Source organism: Geotrypetes seraphini, chromosome 16, assembly GCF_902459505.1.
Source record: "Geotrypetes seraphini chromosome 16, aGeoSer1.1, whole genome shotgun sequence".
NCBI classification, from domain to species: Eukaryota; Metazoa; Chordata; class Amphibia; order Gymnophiona; family Dermophiidae; genus Geotrypetes; species Geotrypetes seraphini.
In genome coordinates, this window is record NC_047099.1 from 47,291,135 (window position 1) to 47,318,808 (window position 27,674).

General features: G+C 43.5%; 1 protein-coding gene across 2 annotated transcripts; it reads right to left on the reverse strand.

The window, feature by feature from the left end:
- Positions 1 to 323: 323 nt before the first annotated feature.
- On the reverse strand, positions 324 to 27,305 carry ZGLP1 (zinc finger GATA like protein 1). 2 transcript variants are annotated; one of them, XM_033923573.1, is made up of 6 exons: positions 27,007 to 27,305; positions 16,406 to 17,143; positions 10,408 to 10,520; positions 7,605 to 7,695; positions 3,517 to 3,648; positions 324 to 1,836 (listed from the first exon to the last, which is right to left on the reverse strand). In XM_033923573.1, coding segments are annotated over exons 1-6 (1,080 nt in total). In that variant the 5' UTR covers positions 27,012 to 27,305; the 3' UTR covers positions 324 to 1,835. The 2 variants fall into 2 exon arrangements, with proteins under 2 accessions (XP_033779464.1, XP_033779463.1); XM_033923572.1 differs by lacking the exon at positions 27,007 to 27,305 and adding an exon at positions 26,701 to 26,994.
- Positions 27,306 to 27,674: the final 369 nt, after the last annotated feature.

Below are 27,674 nucleotides of genomic sequence, written 5' to 3' on the forward strand. Positions count from 1 at the left end.
ATGATCACTCTGTGAATTTCCAATCCAGAGAGACAAATGAAATAAATACATTTTTTTAAAAAAACTGCAAAACTCCTTAACCCAGTCTTCGAAGCATAAACAGCCAGTCTGTTTTTCAGGTTATGTGCAATGAATGTGCATGAGAGAGATTTGCGGGCACTGCTTCCTTTGTATGCAAACCTAGAGAATGGCACAGTGACAAATCCCCCCCCCCTCCCCCCCGTCTCTGCAGGAACTCATTTTCCCGTCCCATTCCTGCAGACTCTGTCCTCATCTGCACAAGCCTCAACACTTTAAAATCATAAGTGTCCAAGACTTTTGCGGTTAAGGCAGAGCTTACAGGAATGGAACAGGGACAGCGACAAAGCTCGTGGGGATGGAACGGGGAAATTGAGTTCCAGTGGGGACGGGAACAAATTTGTCACCTTGTCATTCTCTATACAAACCTCTCTCATGTATGCTTATTGTGGATATCCTGAAAACCTGACGAGCTAGGTACGCGCCAAAGATTGCCCAGCCCCTCACAGCATTATCTCTGTGAGCAGGACCACAGCCTTTGCATCTTTTCAGGAAAAAACATGTGTAAAAACTTAGAGGAAGCCAGTTGGATTGCCTTTGAACTTAGGAAATCTACACTACTTCCGGGTTTCATGTGTCAATGACAGTAGGCCATATTTTTGGGAAAGGACTTTTACAATCTTTTTAATGCCAAGCATTTACTGTCTGGGACAAGGAACTTTAAGTGTGGGGGAGGGGGAAGGCTCTCAGCTCTGTCTCTGTGTATACAGCATTGAACAGCAAATACCAGCCTCCCCCCTCCTCAAAGACCACAGGAATGGTAGACTAGACTCCAAAGGCTTCTGGAGCATCTAACAATGCCAGGGGTCCACAGTAGTAGATTGCCCATTTCAGTGAGATAGCCTATGAACATTAACGCTCCTAGTGAAAAATCCTTCCTCTCCCTCCCCTGTATAGTGTTATTAAATGAGGGGATATCCACTTGCTCCCTGCAAGATTTGATTCTAGGGTTACTGCTCCTGTACATGTTCCCGTTGGCAGTCTGCATTCTTAGTAAGTTTCTAGCATTATAAACCAAGGTTTATACAAATTCCATTTGTGCATGAATAGAAAAATATTCAACCTTTTCCAGAGCGAGTTAACAATCACAGGCACAACAAATCACTTCATGTAAGACAGGAGTAGTCACTGTCAATCCTTGGAGGTCTGCAACCCAGGGAGGATTTCAGGATTTTCCCAGTGAATATGCATAACATCTATTTGCATGCATAGCCTCCATTGTATGCAAATAAATCTCATGCACGTTCACTAGGGAAATCCTGAAAACCCAACTAGATTGTGGCCCTCAAGGAACAATATTGAGCACCCCTGATGTAAGGTCCCTGTTGGGGTGGGGGATGGGGGGTTTGGAAGGGGGTAAATTACAATGCCAGAGATGGCCAAGAAAATACAAAAATAAATCAATACCACAAAATAAATTTAAACTGGAAAAGAGATATATGCCTCTTTGAAGGCTCAATAAAGTTCTTTAAAAAAAAAACCAAAAACCTTATAGAAATAGACTTCTTCACCTCAGTATTAGTGACTGTTTCAAGCCAAAGTCTTGGGATTTTTTTTTTTGTAGGAGAACGGGAAGTAAACAGACAGGAATTTACACAGAGAATATCTTAGATGCCAATGTGCATCTGCTATCACTCTTTAGTTCAATATGTCTTAACAGAAATTGCTTCCGCCCCTTTCTTTAGGAGGTTCAGCTGTCTGTGGAGCAGAAGATGGCTTTCCCATGCATTTGACCAACAGCAATTAGGGGAGGAGGTTCTGAAAGAGAAAAGAGAAACGTCTCGTATGCATTTCTGATCAGACATATGGACAGATTTTTGCCCTTTTTTAAATCACTTTTTTTTTTAACCTACTCTTAAGCATTTCCACTCATTTCCTCCATATTATTAAAATTTGTTCTCTAGCATGGGGTTGGACGGTTTGTATGAAAGTAAACTCATCGATATGGGTTATCATCCTGCTTAGAACAAGGATCCTGCAGTGAGCGTAAATCATACTGACCCTGGCTCACATGCACTAAAGCAGTGTTTTTCGACCTTTTTACACCTATGGACTGGCAGAAATAAAATAATTATTCTGTGGACCGGCATCAGTTTGTAGACCGGCGGTTGGGGCTAAGTCATGGGCCAGACCCCACCCATCTCTACCCAAACCACACCCCAGACCCCACCCCCATAATAGTACTAATTGCACCTTGCATGTCCTGGAAGCCTTCCCTCTGACGTTGCAACATCAGAGAGAAGGCTTCCGGTTCAGGCGCAGGATGCCTGTAGGAGCCACTGCCCGTGGCTTTGTGCACTGAATCAGTTAGGAAGAGGGAGCTGGCTCGAAGATAACACCGCATCGATCGCACCGTGGACTGGCGGTTGAAGAACACTGTTTTGGCCCTGTGGACTGGCAGGAAATTTCTGTGGACCGGCACTGGTCCATGGACCGGTGGTTGAAGAACACTGCACTAAAGGATCTTTCACTTTTCAAATGGATAAAAAGTGCATGCCTGCTTTCTTTTCCTCAAACTCTGCTGGATTTTTAACACACATATTTCCACTGAAAATTAGTCCGGGGGAGGGGTGGGATACACACTCATATTACACCTGCTATTTAAAAGGGCAGATAATTTTTCTGGATTGAAATGTATGCATTTGAATTTTCAAATGTACATGCAAACACTTCCCTAAAGGTGACCCTGGGAAGGTCTGTTCAAAGAACAGGTAAGCTTCTAGACCAGTGGTCTCAAACTCGCGGCCCGCCAGGTACTATTTTGAGGCCCTGGGTATGTTTATCATAATCTCAAAAGTAAAATAAAACAGTTTCTTGATCATATGTCTCTTTAGCTATAAATTACAATATTATTATTAAGACTTAGCCAAAAGGAAAAATTTATAAACAATAATAACGGTTATATGCAACTGTGGGAAAAGTAACTGAGGGCGGGAAGGGGTAAAATGTGGACCTTGCGGATCTTAACTGCACATCCTTAAAAATCTGAGGTCGGTGGCACTTTAGTCTCAGCATCGGTTATGGCTATGACACTTTAGCTCTGACAGATCCTAATGCTTTTCCCTCCCTAGGCTGAGACTAAAAGTGGCAAAACTTTTTCCCTGAGGTCTGGACCACTTTTAGTCTCAGCCTAGGGAGGGAAAAGCATTAGGATCCGTCAGATCTCAAGTGTCAAAGAGGTCCGTCAGAGCCATAACCGATGCTGAGACTAAAAGTGCCACCAACCTCAGATTTTTAAGGATGTGCAGTTAAGATCCGTGAGGTCCACATTTTACCCCTTCCTCACTGAGGTCGTGTAGCTCAGCAGGGCATGTTAAGCGGGGGCTGGGGAACAGAAAAACATTTTTTGGCCCAGCCCTCTCTTTGCATCTTCAAAAGAAATCTGTTTGTCTCACTTTAAAAATAAATAGTTATGTGCCTGTGTGTATTTTTTTTTACCATTTTCCTGCCTTGCGCTTGGATAGCGAGAGATGCAGGCGACCGCCACAGATTAAACATTTGCTACAGGTTTTCCCTTCCTTTTTTGGAATATTCCAGCACTTGAAACATCTTATCCCGTATTTTTTGTACCTAAAATGAAAGTGCAGATATTGACTTGCAAATAAGATAAACGATGTGAATTAAAAGCAGCATGAAAACAAATGTTTAAAGTAAACAGGAGTATTCTGATCTAAGCTCTGCTCTTTGAAAAAAATTGTAAATTAACAGGTGGTTTCATTAGGTTTGTTCAAGGTAAAACATGAATGCTTCTTTAGGTTTCAAGTATGCAAGATAGTTCCGATTTGATGAGCTTTGTGTCAAAGTTCACCCCGCTCATTAGCACATAGAAAGTGAATGAATTTCAGTTAACGAAAATGGGGCTAAACAACAGTGGAGAGACTTCCTATGTTTCTTTGAGAAGAAAGGCACATGATTCTTAACAGTCTGGAGCATGTGGCCTTTTTGCCTGGTTGAGAATTTAAGTTTTTATATTTTTGCTGTGAGAGCCATAAGCCCTCAAGATGGGTAACCAAGTGGTACCATAAAGTAGAGAAAACAAGCTGGTAAAAAAATTATTGATGGGTGAAAGTACTGTAAAGAATCTCAGGCAGGTGCTTCAGGCGAGCCTTCAACAACCATTGTTCAGTAGGATGAAGAATAAGGAGCGTGTAGGTTTGAAGCAAAGCAATGAAATAGGGTTTGGAAGGAAACTGTATGAACTACGGAAAGACCAAAGAAGAGCAACTAAGATGGTAAAGGGGATGGAACTCCTCTTGTATGAGGAAAGACTAAAAAGGTTAGGGCTCTTCAGCATGGAAAAGAGACGGCTGAGGGGAGATAGGATTGAAGTCTACAAAATCCTGAGTGGAGTAGAACGGGTACAAGTGGATCGATTTTTCACTCCGTCAAAAATTACAAAGACTAGGGGATACTCGATGAAGTTACAGGGAAATACTTTTAAAACCAATAGGAGGAAATATGTTTTCACTCAGAGAATAGTTAAGCTCTGGAACATGTTGCCAGAGGATGTAGTAAGAGCAGATAGTGTAGCTAGTTTTTAGAAAGGTTTGGACAAGTTCCTGGAGGAAAAGTCCATAGTCTGTTATTAAGAAAGACATGGGGGAAGCCACTTCTTGCCCTGGATCAGTAGCATGGAATATTGCTAATCCTTAGGTTTTGGCCAGGTACTAGTGGCCTGGATTGGCCACGGGCTTGATGGCCCATTGGTCTGACCCAGTAAGGCTATTCTTATGTACCATGGAATCAGTAAGTAGGTAATAAGACTGAAGAAACCAGATGTATTAGATTTGAAGGCTGACTTGTTTGCTTTTCCAAAAATACAAGGACTAGAGAGCAAGTCATGAAGCTACTATGTAGTAGATTTAAAACAGACAGGAGAAAATATTTCTTCACACAACGTGTAATTAAACTTTGAAATTCATTGCCAAAGAATGTGGTAAAATCAGTTAGCTTACCAGGGTTTAAAAAAGGATTGGATACTTTTTCCTAAAAGAGAAGTTTGTAGGCCATTATGGCAATGGCTTGGGGAAATCGATTGCTTATTCCTAGGATAAGCAGCATTAAATCTGTTTTACTACTTGGGATATAACTAGGTACTTGGGACTTGGCCACTGATGGACCTTTGATCTGTTCTAGTATGGCAATTCTTATTTTGCTTAGACTAGTGATAAGAGTATATGATGACGGGCAGTTGAAAGAGCTCTTCACTCTTGATGGAGCATGAGGGGTAGAATACACACATTTGGCAACACAGACTGACATGATTCTTGGTGACTTATAGAAGGAAGAAAAGAGTAGACAATTTTCACTAATAGTCTGAAAGGGAGGAGAAAAAAGGTCGACCTTGGTCATGAAGAAGCTATGTGGATCTTAGATTTCTTTGCTTGTAACATCTTGCAAAAGGTTGTTAAGATTGGTGTAACTGGACGAGAGGCAAAGAACAACCTCAGGCAGTTACCGCCCATGAGGATGTCAAGATTGGCATAATTTTTCCAAATACTATTTAAAATTATATCATGCCTTTTAGACTATATTTTTTCTGCTCTTCATACTGTTTCCTAAGCTACTTAATAAATAAATAAATAGTTCACTTCAAAAACATTTCCAGGATTTCAATTCATCTATTCCATGTAAATTCTTTATCATTTCATTCATTTCAATAAGTTTTCAATAATTTTTCATATCCCCTAGATAACTTAGCTTATTAGTTCAACATTGCTGTTACACTACGCCCCACCAATGCGTTTCATATCTTCCTCAGGATGGGGGGAAGTGCTTCAACAACTACATTTCAATCATTCGCTTACTTGCGCTACGTCCAAAAGATGACTGGTATTTATTAAGTAGCATAGGAAACAGTATGAAGAGCAGAAATAGTAAATAAAGATAATTATTTACAAATCTACAATTCTGAAAATTAGAAAAAAGAAAAAATAGATCGAAAGACACCTTTGGGTGAGCCAGTGACGAGTGCTGCCACACTGTACTGCATGATATGATAGCGGACAGGTGGCGTTCTGAGATTCCCCACGTGTGGGTTAAATATAGTCTAAAAGACACAATATCATTTTAAATAGTATTTGGAAAAATTCAGATATAGTCAGAGTGCCTAGTAGGATTGTGAGTTTCAAGATTGGCATAAGGCAGATGGGAAAGAGCCTTTTAGGAGATGTCAGAGAGCTAATATGTCCGTGTCTGATTTATTCTCCTGTCCACAAAGAAGAATCCCTTTTCCCAACCAAGTAGTTTAGATATAGGATAGACCTCTGGAAAGCTGGGAGGGGAATAAACATTTTTCTTGGCAGTTTTCGGAAAGAATTTTGAGCATCTTAAGAATCTGATCAATCTTTGGCTGGTGTATTAAGTTTCAGTGTTTTACCTTCTAGTTAAAATTAGTACGAGAGAGCACAAGAGTTTCCCGAGGTTCCACACAACAGCTACACTGGGATTTGGGGCCCGATATCAGCCAAGTATTCTCCATGCAAATTAAACTTATGCTATTTAATCTAAGCGCAATATTCTTTCTTCAATGTTTTCCCTTCTTTTCCAGATATTCTCAGGAAAGTATGTGTTGGTTCATATCAATAGCAGACAATCCCCTCCCAAATTATGATTTCAGATAGAAATCCTTTAAGGCAGTGGATCTTAAACCTAGCCTGAGGGATCCCCTACTAGTTGGACTTTGAAGATATCCCTAATGAATATGCATGAGGCAGATTTGCATGCCTGCCACTTTTATTATATGCAAACCTACCTCATGCATATTCATTAGGGATATCTTCAAAGCCCAACTGGTTGAGGGTCCCCAGCAAAGGTTTAAGAACCGCTGCTTCAAGGGGTTTTTATAAGAACATAAGAAGGCCGCTGCTGGGTCAGACCAGTGGTCAATCGTGCCCAGCAGTCCACTCCCACGGCAGCCCTTAGGTCAAAGACCAGTGCCCTAACTGAGACTAGCCCTACCTGCGTATGTTCTGGTTCAGCAGGAACTTGTCTAACTTTGCCTTTAATCCCTGGAGGGTGTTTTCCCCTATGACAGACTCCGGAAAAACGTTCCAGTTTTCCACCTCTCTCTGGGTGAAGAAGAACTTCCTTATGTTTGTACGGAATCTATCCCCTTTTAACTTTAGAGAGTGCCCTCTCATTCTCTCTACCTTGGAGAGGGTGAACAACCTGTCCTTATCTACTAAGTCTATTCCCCACTCAGCCCCCACTCCCTCAAGTCTTTTCCACAAAGTAGGGGGGTCACAGGCACAAAGACAGAACCAGAGCTGTGGGCAGGAGGGAGGGACGGCGATGCCAATCTCTCTCTTTGCCCACTGCCACTAACTCCAAGTGTGCAAACCTTGGGTTGGTCCGTTTAACTCTCTGCCATCGACTTCTAATCTAGCGAAAACCACAGAAGAGTGAGACATTACCCCTCCCCCCCAATCATGATTTTGACCTCCTCTTTTGGCTGTCTGGTTGGAAAACAAAATGGGGCAAGTCCTTCCTCAGTAAAGATACCCCTGATCTCTTTCCCAGCATACCTGATGCCACACGCATTGCAGAGTGGGGTCCCATCTTCAGCATCCCTCCAAAGAGGAGTTTTTTCGGTCCTGCAGGATGCACAACACTTTCCTAAAACAAAGAAAGTGCTGGATGTATCATTTTCTCTTCTTCTCACACAACAGAAGTCACGCAACAGCACTTAACATATATATATATATATACAGGTTAGCAGTCATTCATGTAGTACAACATTTAACCATGGGAAGTAAGTGAGCTCCTGGCTAAATATCCTAAAATATTCTGAGGTATCACACTGGGAAGTTGATACATTCCTGGTCATGGGAACACAAATATTTACAAAAAAACATGATTCCCCATTTCTGGCAGTGGCAGCTTTAATGTCAAAAGAGCCACTGGTTGTGTCAGAAAGAATCCTCTCCCCCCCCCCCCCAGGGTAGGCTCGTGGTCTGCTTCCACCTCCATGGCCCACATCCATCCCCTAGTCTTAAAATACTGTGGACCCTTTCTAAGCCCCACCACCCTGAAAGTTTTGCCGTCTATCAAAGCGGCACCATCTAAGAAAACCCCCAAAATCCCAGAACATGATTGCAGCAAATTACATCCATCTCCTATCTCCTATGCTCACTGCAATTCCCCCCTCTGGTCTACTACCAATATTAATTATTTCCAGAGCGCTATCAGACATACTCAGCGCTGTACAGAGTCATGAAAGAAACAGTCCCTGCTCAAAAGAGCTTACAATCTAATCAATTAAGACAAAGAAACCCAACCCAAAACAGGATGCCACAGTAGGGGGCTACAGATAGTAGATGGGCATTGTTAAACCGCTGGCTAGGGTGGTGAGCAGAGGGCAGTAGGAAGTAGGCTTAAAAAGTTGACAATGGAACTCATAAAGATGGGTTTTCAGCCTTCATTTTAAGAAAGGAAGGGGCGTGATGCACGGACTCGGGTAGTTTGTTCCAGGCCTACGAGGCAGCGAGCTAAAAGGAACGAAGTCTGGAATTAGAAGTGGAAGAGAAGGGTACAGATAATAGCAATTTGTCTGAGGAAAGGAGTTCTCGGGGGGAGACGTGTAAGGAGAGATATTGAGGGGCTGCAGAATGAACTCATTTGTAGGTTAGTAATAACACTGGGACCTGGAATAGCCCTGTTGTGCCCATATCACCCCCCACGTAACCCACTCTCCCTTAACATCATTCTTATTAATATCATTATTCATAATAATAATGTACCAGACTCTTTTTTGGCAGAAAAACCAAAGCCGCAGATTTCTTTATTAAACAACTTTTGAACAGATAAACTTCCCGAGCTACTGACAAAATATAAGTGTACAAATATAAGAAGAGAGCCCTGACCCTGCCATGTCATCTAGGGCCTAGGGATACGCATGGACCCCCATGGCCCCCCTTTCCGGGTCACCTGACTCAAACCAAACCACTCACAGAGCTTGATTCTTGCATCACCGCTCATCACCCAATGAGCCCCAAAAACCCAGTTGCTGTGTGAATCCCAAGCCCCAGTTCTGAATGTGGGTGGGTGGGAAAATTTCCACCTCCGAGGAACAGGAAGAGACTTGTGACTGGGAGGCAGTGCCTTTTATCCCTCTCTAAAGATCCTGCACTCTTCCTTCCTTCCTTTCACCAATCCCATAACCTCCCTTTACAGCAGGAAAAAGTTTAGACTTGCTCCTGCCTACTCTCTGCACGGGAGTTTGAACTGTATGCAAAGATGGATAATGTGAGTGTTGTGAGGTTGGCAGAAGATAAGTCAAACAGCAGCGTTTTGCACAGATTGTAGGGGGGAGGGAGACCTGTTAGTTGCAGTAGTCTAAGCGTGAGGTTACAAGGGTCCGAATGGTGACTCCAAGACTTATTTACTAAGGGCTCCTTTTACTAAGGTGCAATATCTATTTTAGCGTGTGCTAAAACGGCTAATGCGCCTTAGTAAAAAGACCCCTAAATGAGTCCTTATCATACATTAATTTCTCATATTTATCAGCCCACAGTGATTTCGTGCAAATCAGTCCTGGGGCAACTAAGTCAGGTTAAAAGTAACATGTTAATAGCAGCATTTCTTGTGGTGAAAGTCATGCAGTTACATATGTTTAGTTAGGAATCCATAAGTATTAATCCAAGTTACATAATTATTCAGCTCACTGCTTTTTTTTGCATAGATTCTACCCTGAAATCCATCATTTACGTATTTATTAGGATATATCAACAATATGCAATAATGGTGCTTTGAATACATTAATAGGTTTGCAACATTGGCCTCCATGTGTGATCTTTCGTTTTACCCTCCCTTCTTTATTGAACTCTGTTTAAGAGTTTCTGCCCCTCTGCCTCCACCAAGGAGAATCTCTTTCCTGCATCCGCCATCATTTCTAAATATTTTCTTTCGTTTTCCCCTTGGAGCCTCATAAGACGATACACCGACAGTAGTGCGCAGGACAATTGTGCTCCGTCAAATGCACACACCAACAAGTGTGCGCATGAAGGGAGCCGAATTGTCGGGGTGCAATTAAGTGTACCCCAGTGTATCAAGGCCCTGATTGGCTAAATGTTTGCTTTTCTGACTTAATCCAATTCCTGTTTCTCTGCTTTACATCTACGAATCGCCTAAATACGCATCTCTCCTTTGTGACATCACTAATCCCCCCTTTTTACAAAACTCCGATAGCAGTTTTTAGCGTGTCTATGAGCGTCAGGAGCAGTGCAGAGCATTCAGCATGACGGCCTGTGCTACAAACTGCTATTGCGGTTTTGTAAAAGTCATTCACTTCTTTAAAAAAATATATAAGAAATCTCCTAGTTCACATACTCAGGGCACAGAAAGCGCCTTGGTCTTCCTCAAAGCCGCTCAATCTAATAGTGTCATTCGTCGGACGGATTTGACTGGGTTTTGTCCGGTGGCTTCTTTTCCAACACCTGACACTGCAAAACATAATCAGGAAAAAAAAAACCCCAAACAAAACACCTAAATCTGCAAAATAAAACAACAAGAAATGACAGCAGTCTGAATAATGAACAAGGATGGGTGAGGCCAGATCATTAAAAAAAAAGTTTCAGTTTGCTTTCACTGCTACAAATTGCAACAATTACAAGAGACAAATGTTAGACTGTGTTTGTTTAAAAGAATCAATTGCAAACACATAGCTGGATACAGTATCCAATCTCTACTACCGCTACCACACGGAGACAGGCTTTTCCATATCTGCAACCTTAAAAAAAGGGGCCTGATGTGCTATAGGTAACTCCCCAACACACACACTTTTTAGGGTCTAATTTACTAACTCCCCTACTCAGCCTGTGTCTCAGGGGCAAAACCAAATGGTTAATATAGCAGACCTTTCAGAGCAGGGTTATTCAATGTTGGTCCTAGAGGGCCGAATCCAGTTGGGTTTTCAGGGTATCCCCAATAAATTTGAAAGAGATCTCTTTGCACACACAGCTTCCATTGCATGCAATTAGATCTCATGCATATTCATTGGGGAAATGCTGAAAACCCAACCTGGCGAGGGCCAAGGTTGGTGCCCCTGTTTTAGAGGGTGACTTTTCAGTGTCTAGGCCTAAATTTGAGAGTCAGGTACTTAACCCTTTCAGGACCATAAGGATCGTAGGCCAATTTTTGTGGTTTTGACGACATTTTTATGGTAAAAAGGGCTTGCAGATGCCAAAAAATTGATTTTTTTTTTGTGAAATATCATTATTTTTATTTAAAAAATCACACTTCTGGCTTATGGACAGTGTGGCAAGTGAATCTTCTCGTCAATCTGGCAACGACGCTAATGAATGAATGTCGGAACCAGTTTGTTTACATAAAGGCAGTATCATATGGAATCCGTACATATCAAATTTAGAACTGTAGACTATCCCAATCAAAATTTATAGGATTTTAAAGTTATGGGACAAATATGTCCCTTGGTCCTGAAAGGGTTAAAACTGGACCTACATTTCAGTTCATATAAACTAGAGAATGACACGGGGACTCATTTTCCCGTCCCGTCCCCGCGAGTTCTTTTCCTGTCCCTGCCCCATTCCTGTAAGCTCTGCCTTAACCGCACAGTCCTCAAACACTTAGGATTTTAAAGGGTTTGAGGCTTGTGCAGCTGAGGGCGGAGCTTGCGGGAATGGGGCAGGGACAGGAAAAGAACTCGCGGGGATGGGACGGGAAAATATTTGTCCCCGCATCATTCTCTACTATAAACTAAGGCTCACGTCTACATATGGTGCATCAATTAGTGTGGCATTAAGCACAACCTACTGCTTTGGCATCGCTAGGTGTCCCAGGGTTAAGCCAGGGATTTCTTGGCCTCTATACTTGTAGTTCAGTTAGGTGCCCAAAACATGATCTGATTTAATAACTGTATATACCACTTAATACCTAGGGTTACCATATTTTTCACCAGGAAACCCCAGACAGATGACCTCACCTCATTCTGTCCCAAGCCCTGGCCCCACAAAGCCTCCTCTCTTCTTCCGGATGAGCTCCAGCCGCGTCCGGAGGGCCTGGAGCATGTGCGGATGTGTGCAACATCACCCACGCATGCTCAGAGACCCTCCAGATGAGGCTGCAGTTTGTCAGGGCTTTCCAAAACCCGGACATATGCTGGGTTTTTGGAAGTCCATCTGGGAGCTCAGACAGACCTCTAGAAAGAGGACATGTCCGGGTTTTTCCAGATGTCTGGTAAACCTATTAATACCAAAGTTTTAGAGCCATTTAAAAAATGAAGGAAAATAATACAAAAACATTACAACCCAATTCTCCCCTCCACCATCTCCCTTACACACACATACCCAAGGGACAAAAATTCTCAACAGTATGAACCTTAAATCCAACAAAAGAACGTTGAAAAAGCCAGGTCTTTAAGGCCCAGATTCTCAAAAGTTTAACGCCATCACTAAACTGTTTTCCAACAGTTTTAGCAGGGGATTATTGAAACAGCTTGTCTCTGTCTATAGCGAGGTTTTTTAGCAGTCTCCAACACTGACATGCATATGGACTCTTCAACGGGAAGAGGTAAAACATGGACTTTACAGACCTCGCAGATCTAAAACTGCACGTCCTTAAAAATTTGAGGTCCATGCTACTTGTAGTTTCTGGCTCTGACAGACCTCGATGACAATTTAGCTCTGACAGATCCTAATGTTTTTCCCTCCCTATGCCGAGACTAGCGGCAAAACTTTTGCCCTGAGGTCTGGGCCACTTTTAGTCTCAGCATAGGGAGGGAAAAGCATTAGGATCTGTCAGTGCTAAAATGTCATCGAGGTCTGTCAGAGTCAGAGACTAAAAGTGGCGCGGACCTCAGATTTTTAAGGATATGCAGTTCAGATGCACTGCAGACCTTTGCACACATTTTTAAACCCCCCCCCCCTCTCCAAACCTAGCTATTTGCCATCCAATGTCATATCGCGGGGGCTCTCGGAATCAGCGCAGAGGGAGAGATCTAGAGGAAGGGACGATCGGGCTAATTAGCAAAAGCCATGGTGTGCCTCCTCCCTCCTTAGCCATTAGGGAAGGCAGAGCCAGGGGCCTGAGCTGAGCGTGCAGGGAAAGTGGTGGAATAAGCTAAAAGGCGGACTTATCAATGCACGGACCTCAGATTTTTAAGGAAGTGTAGTATTTGATCCACGAGGTCCGTAAGGTCTGCGTTTTACCCCTTCCCCTATTCAACATTAAAATGAGCACTCCGGTGGATTCTTAAAAATTTTCAAGCCATTCTCCAAGAGTGGCGTTGGCTTTTGGTGACAAAAATCAACGACTGGTCCAGGGGTGCCAGTACAGTGACAGCACTGTTTAAAACCTTTAATTCCTTCTTGCCAGCTGGCCCGCCTCTTCAAAAATGGGCCTTTCCCTCCCCGGTGCATCCCATGATGTACTGGGGAGGGGTCTGGGCCAATCAGAGCCCCAGGTCCCTCCCCGATTCATCCTAGGATGCACCGGGGAGGGGCCTGGGGCTCTGATTGGCCCAGACCCCATTTTGGCCCATTTTGGAAGAGGCAGGCCAGCTGGCAGGAGGGAGTAGGCATCCCTCTGGTCAGCCATCTAATTAAAGGTATGGGGGGGTCAGAGGCTGGGGTGTTATGATGCAGCAGAAGAGAATGGGGGTTGGTTGGCAGCAGGAGACAGTGGGCATCTCTCTCGCTGTTGTGTTTTTGTGTTTTTTTCTGTGCTTGTGCCCATCACTAACACCAGCGATGGACCCATGCAAATTGAGCTAGTCTTTGCTACTCTCCGCCAACCTCATTTACGTGAGTGGTTTTTTGTTTTTTTTTTAGAATGTCTCACTTTTTAAATTCACTACCAGAACAGCCTAAACATGGTTTAGTAAGAATCTAATTTCAAGTTCTAGGCGCACCAATGTAGGAATATATAGAATTGGGGGGGGGGGGGGTGAGAGACTCTACTACAATGGTGGCATAAAGGGGGAAGTCAGGAGTTTGGGGGTTTTTTTTGGGGGGGGGAATTTGATGTGTAAGGCAAAATTATGTCTGGAATTGAGTTTAAAAAAAGGTGGTTTCTATTTTATTTGCTGCTAAAGTGGCAGTGGGAGAAGGAGAGAATAATAGGCAAACAAAATTCTCCATCACCTTTACAGATCACTAAAAATGTCTATATCATAGCATCTGAAGGAAGGAATGGGACTCCCCAGGGCTAAAAATATACCAACAATTTAGAAACATCTGGCAGACTGACCAGATGCATTTCTGCTTTTTAACTGGAGCAATATACTGACCAAATAACTATCTCTGCAGAAGACTAGATCTCACTTGCTATCAAACTGATAAACCCACAGCAGGTTCTACTCACTTGGTCTCTTCTGTTTAATACAGTTACCCAAATTATTCTTTAACAAAGTAACATCCCAACAAGGATCCAAGTTTCTGCATGAAATAGTGCCTTCATCAGGGGACACTAAAAAACATAACCAATAAAAAAAGGGTAACTTCAAACAGAAATATTTTTATATGCGACACAAACAATCTAAAAAGTATCAATATTTTAAAAAATTTCAATATCAAAAATAAATAAAACCTTAAAACCATCAGGAACCAAATGTGTGTAAAGGGACTACATAGATATGCCTAATGAAGGCACTATTTCATGCCGAAACTTGGATCCTTGTTGGGATGTTACTTTGTTAAAGAATTAGAAAGCCCGAGAGCCCTGTCTCGACGGGCGGCATCTAACGCGGAGCTGGGAGGCCTGCGAGGTCTCCCATTGGGGTGGGAGGGGGGGGTTGAGGTTAGTTTAGGGAGGGCGGTAGGGACCACATAGGGGGGAGGTCTTTCCAACCAAGGGAAAGACCTCTGATAGGCGAGAGGCCACGACAGTTGGGAATTGTGGGAGGGGGTATTTAGGAGGGGATCCTTGGAGGACCTTAACGGTTACCTAGTCCTCTGAGGCAGCTTTCCTGTCCACCCACCCGTAATATCACTTGAGAGGAAGTTAGGGTAGCTTCGGTGGTGGTATCCTGAGCTACTGGCTGATGGGCTCATCAAGGGATGAGCAGTGGGCCGGCTGGGAGCCATGCCTGGTGGGTCGGATGACCCTGGATAATGGGGCATGTGGGGACATGCCACCCCTCAGACCCTTTCTTGTACGGTGGGGTTGGGGGCCATTTAAATTGTTACTGTAGCTCGGGATCAAGCTTTTTATGGTGATACCATTGTGTTTCTTAAAATATGTTAATATCTTATTTAAGATATATGTTAATTTTTCAATAAACAGGGCTGCGGCCAGGTTTTACCACATAGGAGTGAGTGTCTCATTGGGAATGGGCAGAGGTATGGGTCAGTTGGGGAAGTGTTATCATTGGGTGAGTGGGGCGCTCCAGGTTCCGCTGTTAAAATTGGTATAATTTGGTTTTAATGACATCTCTCTTGCCTTTTTTCTGTTTGTTCTACTACACTAAAGCAAGACTTTCTCTCTTTGCTGTTTGGTTAATACAGTTACCGCACATTTATGGAACTCCCTTACCCGAAAATATTTTCATTAGCCTGGTCCCGATGGTAACTTTCTATTCCACAGGAGCTACGATGTATGGAGCCTTCTGGAAGGCATTGAAGCTATACATTGACTTTGAATAGTAAGAATAAATTATAAGATTAAGGACTTGCTTTAGGAATGAATTTAAGATAATATGGTTGGGAATATGACTATATTTTATGAAAATGCTTTATTATTGGCTCATTTTGTTTCATTGTTACCAGCCTAGAACGAATATAGTGTAGGCTTTAAATATTTTAAATAAATAATTATTAAATGTTATCCTCTGTAGCGAGTCCTCTGTAATTTAACTGTCTCTTGTTACACCTCTCTGATGTAAACCGTTCAGAGTTAAAGCTCGAGATAATAACATTAAAAGGGTTATCCTGTACTATTATAATTAGACCAGGGGTGTCCAACCTTTTGGCTTCCCTGGGCCGCATTGGCCGAAAAAAATGTTTCTGGGGCCGCACAAACGTGCAAATGCTGCAGCAAGACACAGGAGGGAGCTGGCAAGACGGTAAACACCCCTGAGCAGCAGAGGAAAACACTGCATTGCCCTCGACCGGGGCCGCACAAAATCCTTCACGGGGCCGCAGGTTGGACACCCCTGAATTAGATCCTTATCTAAGATTCTTATCTAATGGGAAAGTAGGGAGTGAAAATCTCTGCTTCTCCACAGCTGATCAGGTCATGCTCAGTAGCCCCTGTGGGGGTAGAGTAATAATACGCTGAAAAACAGACTGGTCTTGGGCCACTTGAGCACCTGAAAGCACCTATCCAGCATCAGAGGAAGCAACACCTCCTCAGCCCCAGAGGGCACGTATACCTGTACTGGAACGTGGTTAAAAGATGGCAATCTCCATAGTCTCCTTCACCAAACCTCAGTCGCATCTGAAACCAAACTCCTTCAAAAGCAGGATCCTGTGGTGACGCGCCTTTGGTTGGCCTCTTCTGTTTCCTTGGCATCTTTGCACAGCCTATAGAAGCGAGCCTCGTGTCATGAAGTACTGCCACCCCGTCCTTGCCTTGGAGGGCAGCCGCTCCTGGAGAAGACTTCATCTCCTCGCCAGAGACACCAACGTTTTTGTGATGCATCATCAGCCTCTCTGTCAAGCTCACGTCAAGACCATCCTCTGGTGTTTCTATCCCAATAGGTAGATCACCTTTCGGCATAGCTTCTGCTATGCTCATTCGTGAGTGATTCCCCATCAGGTTCCCGGCATTCACCAGGTCAGTGCACTGAATGCTGATAAGATTCAGGGCATCCATTGGGCTGAAGCAATGCATTGTGGGCAAGAGACCAAAAGTCTGAGGGTGGCTCTGTTTTGAGCATGTGGGCAAGTGTGGGTAATCTATTTTAAACATGTGGCTTTCACTTGTGGAAGGGTTCATTGACGTTGGGTGACCCGCTGCTTTCAAGTCATCAATGTCCAGTTCTGGCTTTGGCAAAAGATTTGCGGATTCTTGCAAGAAGAAAAGAATGCTTGGATTGGGTGCTTGCAAAGAGCAAGACATGCTGAAACTACGAAGGGGTTCCATGGCAGCTGTTTGATCAAAAGTAGACCTAAAAGTTAAAAGAATATAATAAAAATTAACGTCTGTGTGCAATTTTGCTGCGAAAGGCAAAAGGAACCAGGTGTATTCATTACCACATGCATCAAAGAGAAGAAACAAGCAAAATTGCTACTTTCTATTTATTTTCAGACTATTGGGACAACTACTTAAAAACATATAAAACCTCTATTTTATAAATATATATATATTTTTTAAATGTACAAAATAGGCCTTCAGGAACGTGGTCATGACACTCAACACTTGGGGTTCCCTTTACAAAGCTGCGCTACATGGCTAGAAGTAACGCCAGCTCAATGTTGGCATTAGCATCCAGCGTGCACTAAAACCGCTAGCGCAGCTTTGTAAAAGGAGCCCTTGGGGTCACAACTTGGGCAGGCCCTTCATATAAGCATCTTTGGCCCACATCTGCTGATGGTTCTGGCCATAGAAAAACTGATAAGCGTGACATACAACAAAAAATGAGAAAAATTAGAACCTCAGAGGCTGCATCAACCTGAATAAAAGACCTGAATGGTCCATCCAGTCTGCCCTGTAATCACACGTATTCTTCAATACTGTATGAGCCAATGGTGCAAACTGAAATTATGGGCTGCCTCAGGATCTAGGAGTGGCAGCAGGAGCTGTTTCAGTGCAACTTATGCCACCAACAGGGAAAGTATTTATCCGTATGCAGTGCTGGGTAGTAATATATTACTTTTAAAAGTAACAAATAATTATATTGATTACGTTCATGCAAATATAATGAAATAATAATAAAGTATTACCTTTTCCACTAATATGTAATATACCCTCCCCCCCCCCTTTTTACAAAACCGTAGCGTGATTTTTTAGCGCCAGCCATGGTGGCAACACCTCCAACACTCATAGAATTCCTAAGAGCATCAGGGCTGTTACACCACAGCCGGCGGTAAACACTGTGCTACAGTTTTGTAGAAAGGAGGTGGGACAACATCTCATTACTTTCTATAGACACAGTAACTTAACATTACTTTTATTACTAAACTACTGTTTATAAACTAACCCTCCCCACCCTTTTTTTTTTTTTTTACAAAGCTAGCAGCCGCCATGCAGCAAAAGCCCTGAAGCCCTTTAAATCCCTATGGGCTTTGGGGCAGTTACTGCAGCCACTAGCACGGCTAGTAACTTATTGGTTTTACTTAAAAAATAATTAGTAACTGTAATATATAACTATGTGTGTATATATATGTAACATAATAACTAGCCCCTGTATTGTGTTACTTTTACAAAGTAACTACCAGTAGTTACTTTTTGTGATAATCTAACTTATTACTTTTATTTAACAAGTAACTAAGTGTAATATATTACTTTTACAAAGTAACTTGGGCAACACTGTCCATACATCACAAGCAAATTATTATACCAAATTGTTTTTTTAGAAAGACCAGTTCTGTTTCACGGTGGTTTGGGGGAGGGGGAAGGGGATTGGCACAATTGTGCAACTTACAAGGGGAAGTTTCAGATCCCTTTTTGGGGGACGTATTATAGTCTGTAGAAATATTTAGAACAGTAGTGAAGGCGTTTAAATTATGGTTTAAGTCTGCTATGTAACCATCTCTTAAAAGTTATATTGTCAGTACATTGTGTATTGTGTTGATTGTTTAATTTGTACAATGTTATGATGCATAAATGGAAATTTAAAAAAAAAATTGTCTATAGAATTTTGATCTTCGTTTTTGATAAGATTGTAACATTATAACATTTCTCACCAAACTGTTGGGGAATTTTTGTTTAATTTAAAAAAATTAAGCTTTTTAGAATTCTTTTTGGAAAAGATGCAGAAAGAAAGTTCTATACAAAAATAATTGTTTGCCACTGTAACAAATATCATTTTCTTAAAGTTTTCAAATAATCCATTTGCCTACTTGTAGGTTCTCTTCTCTCCTTTGTTAGTCTCAGTTCAAGAGCTCCTTTCTGTTGCTGCCAAAATTTCCAATTAATACATTTGGAATTAGACAATAAAATGATGAGGTGTGCCCATTAAACACATGAGGTTTGCTTTTAAACACATTGAACATCCCTCCTCAGTGGCCAAGGGGCATGTACCCTTGTGTTTCGATTTCCTCATTGTATTCCTTAAGAAAAGCAAGGACTACAAGTTCCTGCATGCAATGGGGTAAACATAAGAATTGCCTTACTGGGTCCATCAAGCCCAGTAGCCCATTCTCATGGGGGCCAATCCAGGTCAGTAGTACCTGGCCAAAACCCAAGGAGTAGCAGTATTCCATGCTACCGATACAGAGCAAACAGTGGCTTCCCCCATGTCTTTCTCAATAACAGACTTTTCCTCCAGGAACTTGCCCAAACCTTTCTTAAAACCAGCTACGCTATCCGCTCTTACCACATCCTCTGGCAACGCGTTCCAGAGCTTAACTATTCTCTGAGTAAAAAAAATTTCCTCCTATTGGTTTTAAAAGTATTTCGCTGTAACATCGAGTGTCCCCTAGTCTTTGTAATTTTTAATGGAGTGAAAAATTGATCCACTTGTACCCGTTCTACTCCACTCAGGATTTTGTAGACTTCATAACTGGATCAAGCCTGCCAGGTAAATCTAGATCCACTTAACAACTGTATTCAAACGTAACATACCATTGAATGGCTTGCCACCTCAGTAGTTTAAATTATTATTAAAAGCAATAAATAATTAAAATGGTATAAACGAAAACCTAATTCGCTGCTAGCTCTCTGAGCTAACCAGACTCCAGGCACAAGCATTCTGGACTAGCAAGGCCCTTTGCTCAGGTCAGGTAAAGGAAGGAATCCCTCTTGCATGTCTGTGAGAACAAAACCAAAGCCAAGTACCTCACAGGTACCCCCAAAAAATGGAACACAACATAATCTATGCTATAAATCAGCTTAGAAGTGTTCACAGCTACCCAGAAAGAGTAGTAATTAGCTAGCAGACTTTAGACCAAAGAAGCAAAGATTAAATCCCGTTTTTCCCACTGATGCTCCCTGCAACTATTGACAAATTATCTCAGGCAGAGTTTTAAAAATTGTAGACCTTCTTTGGCAGAGACCTAGCCAACTGTGCCTAAAATGCAACTAGCCTTGAGTTTGGGTTTAAAAATCAAAAATAACCCCAAACCTATTTCATTCTGGCTTGCCACGTTAGGATGGTTAATAACTACTGCTCAGGACTATCCTACCCTTTGGTCTGAGCAGGACAGCAGGAAATTAAAGAGGTTGGAGGACACCTTGGGGCAGTGAAGTGAGCCCCTTTCCACCACAACTTTATCTTCGTGAAACCTGTTTAAGGAAAAGCCCTATCTAGCTAACCTGTGCCACTGTTTTGGAAACTCACTTCTCTCAGATTTTGTTTTTATCAGGACACCCCTACTGTTTTGTCACCTGCAGTATTCTTAACTACAAGTATTTAAAATAATACGAGGGCAGTTTGAAAAGTTTGGTTAAAGAAAAAACATGTTGAACAAATATTTTTTGTTTAATTTAACAAAACCTAGTTTTCTAACGGGATGGAAAGCAGTTACTTACCGTAACGGGTGTTATCCAGGGACAGCAGGCAGCTATTCTCACATATGGGTGACGTCACCGACGGAGCCCGGATGCGGAAGCCTCACAAGCAGACTTGCTTGTAGAAACTATAAGTTTCGAGTCAGCCGCACCACGCATGCACCTTCCCGCCCAGCATAGGGCGCGTCTTCTCAGTTCAGATAGCTAGCAGAGAAGCCAACCAGGGGAGGTGGGTGGGTTGTGAGAATAACTGCCTGCTGTCCCTGGATAACACCTGTTACGGTAAGTAACTGTGCTTTATCCCAGGACAAACAGGCAGCCTATTCTCACATATGAGTGACCTCCAAGCTAACCAGAATGGGATGGTGGGAGCGTTGGCAATTTAAGAGAATAAGTTTTATAATACTCTCTGGCCAAAATGGCCATCCCGTCTGGAGAAAACATCCAGATAATAGTGAGAAGTGAAAGTATGAACCGAGGACCAAGTGGCAGCTTTGCAAATTTCCTCAGTAGGTGTAGATCTGAGGAAAGCTACTGAAGCTGCCATTGCTCTGACCTTATGGGCTGTGACTCTACTCTGTAGGTGTAATCCAGCCTGGGCATAGCAGAATGAGATACATGCAGCCATCCAGTTGGAGATGGTACGCTTAGAGTTTGGATCGTAGGAGACAAAAAGTTGAGGAGCAGTTCTGTGTGGTTTGGTGCGTTCCAAATAGAAGGCCAAAGCACGTTTACAGTCCAGAGTATGAAGAGCTGATTCTCCAGGATGAGAATGAGGCTTTGGAAAGAACACTGGAAGAACAATGGATTGGTTGAGATGAAATTCTGAAACCACTTTAGGGAGGAATTTAGGATGAGTACGGAGGACCATCTTGTCATGATGGAACACAGTGAAAGGTGGATCAGCAACTAAAGCTTGCAGCTCACTGACTCTTCAAGCAGAAGTGAGGGCAATGAGAAACACCACTTTCCAAGTGAGATACTTCAGATGAGCCGTAGACATTGGTTCAAATGGAGGCTTCATCAATTGAGCAAGAACAACATTGAGGTCCCAAACCACTGGAGGCGGTTTGAGAGGAGGTTTGACATTGAAAAGTCCTTTCATGAATCTGGAAACCACTGGATGAGCAGAGAGGGGATTCCCTTCAATAGGCTGATGGAAAGCAGCAATTGCACTAAAATGGACTCGGATCGATGTAGACTTGAGGCCAGAGGTGGATAAGTGCAAAAGGTTATCTAATACAGAAGATAAGGAGGAATGTTGAGGCTCCTTATCGTGAGAAAAACACCACGTAGAAAATCTAGTCCATTTTTGGTGATAGCATTGTCTAGTGGTAGGCTTCCTAAAAGCCTTGAAAATGTCTCTTACAGGTTGAGAAAACTGAAGAGGAGTTATGTTGAGAGGTATCAAGCTGTCAGGTGTAGAGACTGCAGGTTGGGATGAAGCAGAGATCCCTAACTCTGTGTAAGCAGAGATGGAAAAACTGGTAGAAGAAATGGCTCCCTGCTGCTGAGTTGAAGTAGAAGGGAGTATCAAGGTTGTCTCGGCCACCGAGGAGCAATCAGAATCATGGTGGCATGATCTTTCTTCAACGTGACAAGAGTCTTGAGAATGAGAGGGAATGCGTACAGGAAGAAATTTGTCCATTCCAGAAGAAAAGCATCTGCCTCGAGGCGATGAGGAGAATATATCCTGGAGCAGAACTGAGGCAGTTTGTGGTTGTGGCGTTCCCCACTGTGAAAAAATGTGATGAAGAGGCGAGGAATGGAGTGTCCATTCGTGAGGTTGCAGAAGACGATTCAAGTTGTCCGCCAAGCAGTTTTTCGCCCCTTGGATGTAGACAGCTTTGAGGAAGGTGTTGTGGCAAATTGCCCAGTCCCAAACCTTCAGAGCTTCTTGACAAAGGGAGAGAGATCCTGTCCCTCCCTGTTTGTTGACATAGTACATGGTGACTTGGTTGTCCGTCTGAATGAGGACTACCTGGTCGTGAAGAAGATGTTGAAAAAGCTTTGAGAGCCTTGAAGATCGCTCTGAGTTCTAACAGATTAATGTGACACTAACGATCCGTACTGGTCCAGTGTTCATGAGTACGGAGTCCATCGAGATGAGCGCCCCAAGCGTAGGTCGAGGAATCTGTTGCGAGGACCTTCTGATGGGGGGGGGGGCCTTTGAAACAGCAACCCTTTGGAGAGATTGGAAGAGAGTATCCACCAGCGGAGAGACTGTCTCAATGAAGGAGTGACTGCAATGTGTCGAGAAAGTGGGTCGCAAACCTGCGTCCACTGAGATGCCAGGGTCCACTGAGGAATTCTGAGGTGAAGTCTGGCAAAAGGAGTCACGTATACTGTGGAGACCATGTGACCCAGTAGCACCATCATGTGGAAGAGCGAAAAGACACTGTATGACAGAGTTGAAGGACAGCTTCCAGACGTGGTTGCAGAAGGAATGCTCTGAGTTGGATAGTGTCCAGAACAGCTCCTATGAATTGCAGATTCTGAGAGGGTTGAAGTTGTGATTTGGGAAAATTGATTTTGAATCTCAAACTTTGTAGGAACCACGTAGTCCGTTGGGTCGCTACAATAACAAGTTTCAAGTTTCAAGTTTATTGACTTTTTAATATACCGACCATCACAAAGTATCTGGCCGGTTTACAATAAGATTTATAAAAATTTTAAATATAAAATGTAGTGAGTGAACATTAAAACATAATTTGACTAACATGAACGTGCGGATAGGAGGGAAAGGGAGGGGGAAAGTTACATATTTTAGAGAAGAAAGGGAGAAGTAGGGATGGGAAAAAACATATTGGGTAGGATCGCTTTTTTAAAGCGGTTGGTTGCATGAATTGGAATCGGAAGAGTTTATGAATAAAGTAAATGGGAAGAAAAGGGAAGAGAAAAAAAAAAAAAAACTAAGAAAAGGAAAATGCATCTTGAAATAGAAATGTCTTCAAATTGATCTTGAATTTATCTAGATGTTGTTCTTCTCTAAGTTGTTGAGGTAAAGCATTCCATAATGTAGGGGCAACAACTGTAAAATTTATTTTTCGAGTATTATAGAATTCTTTGATAGAAGGGATTCGTAATAGTTTTTGGTCAGTAGACCTCAGAATTCGTGGAGAGCTATGGGGGATGAGAAGTTTATGAAGAAATAGAGGCTGGTTTGTGAGATTTATTTTGAAAGTAAGCAGGATGACTTTATAGGTTATGCGGTGCGCGATTGGTAGCCAGTGTGCATCTTTCAAAAGTGGAGTAACATGATCATATTTGCCTATTTTATAAATGAGTTTTATTGCAGTATTTTGTATTAATTGTAAACGGCGGGTTTCTTTTTGTGGGAGACCAGTATAGAGTGAGTTACAATAGTCTAAATGAGAGATGACAAGGGAATGTACTAGAATTGTAATTGCTTCTGTTCCTAAGATCGAGGTTAATGAACGGATAAGACGGAGTTTGAAAAAACAAATTCTTACAACTGAACTGATTTGGTCGTGAAAGGTGAGATCCTTATCGATTATGAATCCCAATAGTTTTATTTTTGTTTCCATTTGTATAGGAGTGGATTTAATAGCAATTTTATCTGGCAAAGATTCACTGTTTTTAATTGGTAGAAGTAGAGATGTTGAATCTTTGATGAGCCAGTCATCTAGGTAGGGAAATACCTGAAGACCATGGTTCCTTAGAGCTGCTGCTAACACTACCAGGCACTTGGTGAATACTCTGGGAGAGGAAGCCAGGCCAAAAGGCAGCACTCTGTATTGATAATGCAGATTCCCCACCCGAAATCTGAGATATTGCCGGGAGGCCGGATGAATGGGAATATGAGCATAGGCCTCCTTGAGATCCAGAGAGCATAACCAGTCGTTCTGATCGAGAAGGGGATATAGGGATGCTAGGGACAACATTCAAAATTTTTCCTTGACTAAAAATTTGTTGAGAGCCCTGAGATCCAGAATGGGTCGCAGATCATCCGTCTTCTTCGGAACAAGGAAGTAACGGGAGTAAAACCCTTCTGTTCTGCTGTTCCAAAGGAACTGGTTCGATGGCATGGAAACAAAGCAGAGCTTGAGCTTCCTGAAGAAGAAGGGTGGTCTGGGATGGACTGGAAGGAGGAAACTCTAGTGGAACTGAGTGAAATGAAGAGAGTATCCTTCCCTGATGATTGACAGCACCCAGAGGTCAGAAGTGATGGTCTCCCATTGGTGGTAAAAATGATGGAGACAACCTGCAATAGGGGGAAGATAGGTCAGAGACAGAACGGTGGAGGTTATGCTCTGTGTTAAACAGTCAAAAAGGCTGCGTAGCCTTAGGTGCAGCAGAAGGTTGAGATTTCTGTTGCTTCTGATTCTGCTGTTTCTTTAGAGGAGGGCGAGTGTAAGGAGCCGCTCTCGGAGCAAAACGCCTCTGGAAAATTGGAGGAGGGTATAGAAGCTTGGCAGGAGCTGGCTTGGGCTTTGGTCTGACAATAGAAGCAAAGGATTTTTCATGTTCAGACAATTTCTTGATGGCTGCCTCGATAGATTCATTGAAGGGGTCATTGCCTGCACAAGGAACATTAGCCAAGTGGTCCTGAAGATTAGGGTCCATGTCAATGGTGCGAAGCCAGGCTAGGCGGCGCATTGCTACAGAACAAGCAGTCGCCCTGGCGGACAACTCAAAGGCATCATAAGAAGACTGAAGTAGATGTAATCTGAGTTGTGACAGAGTAGCTATGACTTCTTGAAATTCGAAGTGCTTTTGAGTATCTAGATAACTGAGAAATTTAGGAAGAAGATTAATAACAATAATAATAACTTTATTTTTCTATACTGCCATAGTCAAAATAACTTCTAGGCGGTTTACATTGAAAGAAGGCTGGACAATCAGCGAAGGAGAGAAATGTTACATAAGAAATAGGAGTTGCATGAGGAATTACATCAGGTTCGCCAAGGGGAAATATCATAGTGAGAAAAGGTCATCTGTTTAGGCGATTAATTTTTCAAATAGAACGGTTTTAATTGATTTTCGGAATGCGCTGTAGGTCTGCCTGGCTCTATTTATGTGGTTTCCCAAAGACTCTGCTCCTTGTATGGAGTGTGAGGATTCCTGTCAAGGCACTTGCAAAGAATCTGCTCCTTGGTTCGCGTGCATAGATGCCAGACCAGACACTCGCAGAGACTCTGTTCCCTGCATAAAGTGTGTAGTCTCAGCCGGAGGCATAGGAAGAGGCTCGACCTCGTGGGACTCTGCAGAATGCCCAGGCTGGATTAGAGTAGCAAGGATCGGTCCTACGCGCAGTTCTAGTTTCTACAAGCAAGTCTGCTTGCGAGGCTTACGCATCTGGGCTCCGTTGGTGACGCCACCTATATGTGAGAATAGGCTGCCTGCTTGTCCTGGGATAAAAACTGGACACCTGCTGGACTAGGAGTACAGGCTGCGATAGGGAAGTTAATATTTAACTTGGGTTTCATTTTTACCAAACTTTTCAAACCATCCTTGTATAATAGAAGGCAATATATGCCTTGAGATCACAGGCCCCAATGTTTTAAAATAATTAGGAGTACTAAATACATGAATGCCCCTCCCTGTTCAACATGAAAGAGGGTGCTCATCACCCCCAGAATTGGTTCCTATGCTTGAAGCATGGCATGTTGCTCCTCTTTGGTCACTGTGGGAAAGTAGATTCTGGGCTAGATGGAGCATTGGTCTGACCCAGTCTGGCTAGTCTTATGTTGAGGTTGGCTTAGGGTTACTTCAATAAAAGAGGACATGTTCCATCCCCCCCCCCCCCCCCCCCCCCAAATCTCATCTCTTTGGGACCATGCCTGAAGGCAGTGAGATGCATGCCTGTGTGTGATGTCATCAAGTCACATCCAGACATGGCCTCTGAGCTCAAGGTTTTCAAAACCCAAAGTCCTGCCTTGACATCGTGGCGGGGCTTTCCCGCCTTTTCCCTCTCCTCACTTCCATTACCCCCCTTGACTAGGATGAGCCTGAGGATCGCCAGCACAGAGCTAAGCCTCCGCCCTGGCCCTCGCGAAAGAGCTGTTGGGGCTTTCGCGCCTTTTCCGCTACCTGCGCTCGCTTCCGCGCCCTTTCGTACCGCGGCCGCGCTGCTGCCCCTGGCGGCCGGCGCGAGCGCTGCAGGCGCGCGGCCGCCGGCTAGGGCTGGCCGCGTGGCCCAGCTGCTGCTGCTGCGTCTCGCGCCGCACGCGCTCTCCGTCATCTTGCTGCGACGGTGGCGGCTCGGGCTCCAGGCACGGGGGGAAGAGCAGCTCGGTCAGCAGGGAGAAATCGGGCGGCTCCGGGCCCTCGGCGAACAGCGGCGCCTCCATGCCCTGCAAGAGCAACACATGCACGATCGCCAGGGCCGGCAAATACCTCATGGAGCGGAGCGATCGCAGCTTCCCGGGGGGGAGGGGCGGGAGCAGCAGCAGCAGCACCTGCACCCAATTAAGCGCTGATCGGGGCTCCGGGGTATAAAGCTCCTGGGGAGAGACGCAGGGGCTTTCGGTCAGCGGAGCCCGAGGTGAGTGTCTGAGCTGCTAAGCCCTTTGGGGTAGGGACGCCACAACGCACCAGTTGCAACTCATTTCGACTACTGTTGTGCACCCTTCCTGCAAAATCTACACTGCCTACTAAATTTGCTTTGATTTTCACTTCCCTTTAGAAACTTGCTTCTCTCAATGAGCAGCACTAGCTGAAATTTACCATGTGACACCCACCAGTGAGCCCTTTTGAGGAGCTCCCATATTTGAGAACTTGCACCCAAGACTCTTACCTCTACTTCAGGAAGTAGGCAAAAGCCTACCTCTCCACCCAAACTCTTTGAATATGGACTATACACTTCTTCCTCTGTATTCGGGGGGGTTAGGGGCAGAGCCCATATGTGAATGTGGGAAATCGTGCATAACTTTTAGGACTGACTCTGATCCACCTCTGCGGCCCAGACCTTACCTGGTGAAGTGGGACAGGAGCAATCTTCCTACGCTCCTGCCCAGAGTGGTCAACGATACTACAACAGGAACTCAAGGCAGCCACTTTGTTGA

What these genes read in the sequence shown, in the direction of transcription:
- ZGLP1 (XM_033923572.1), bottom strand. Translation starts at nt 26,960, where the DNA reads ATGGAGGCGCCGCTGTTCGCCGAGGGCCCGGAGCCGCCCGATTTCTCC. An exon ending in TTAACCACGTTCCAGTACAG is followed by an intron (nt 10,521 to 16,405) that starts GTATACGTGCCC and finishes TATGTTTTGCAG; the next exon opens with TGTCAGGTGTTGGAAAAGAA. An exon ending in TGCAATGCGTGTGGCATCAG is followed by an intron (nt 3,649 to 7,604) that starts GTATGCTGGGAA and finishes CTTTCATTTTAG; the next exon opens with GTACAAAAAATACGGGATAA.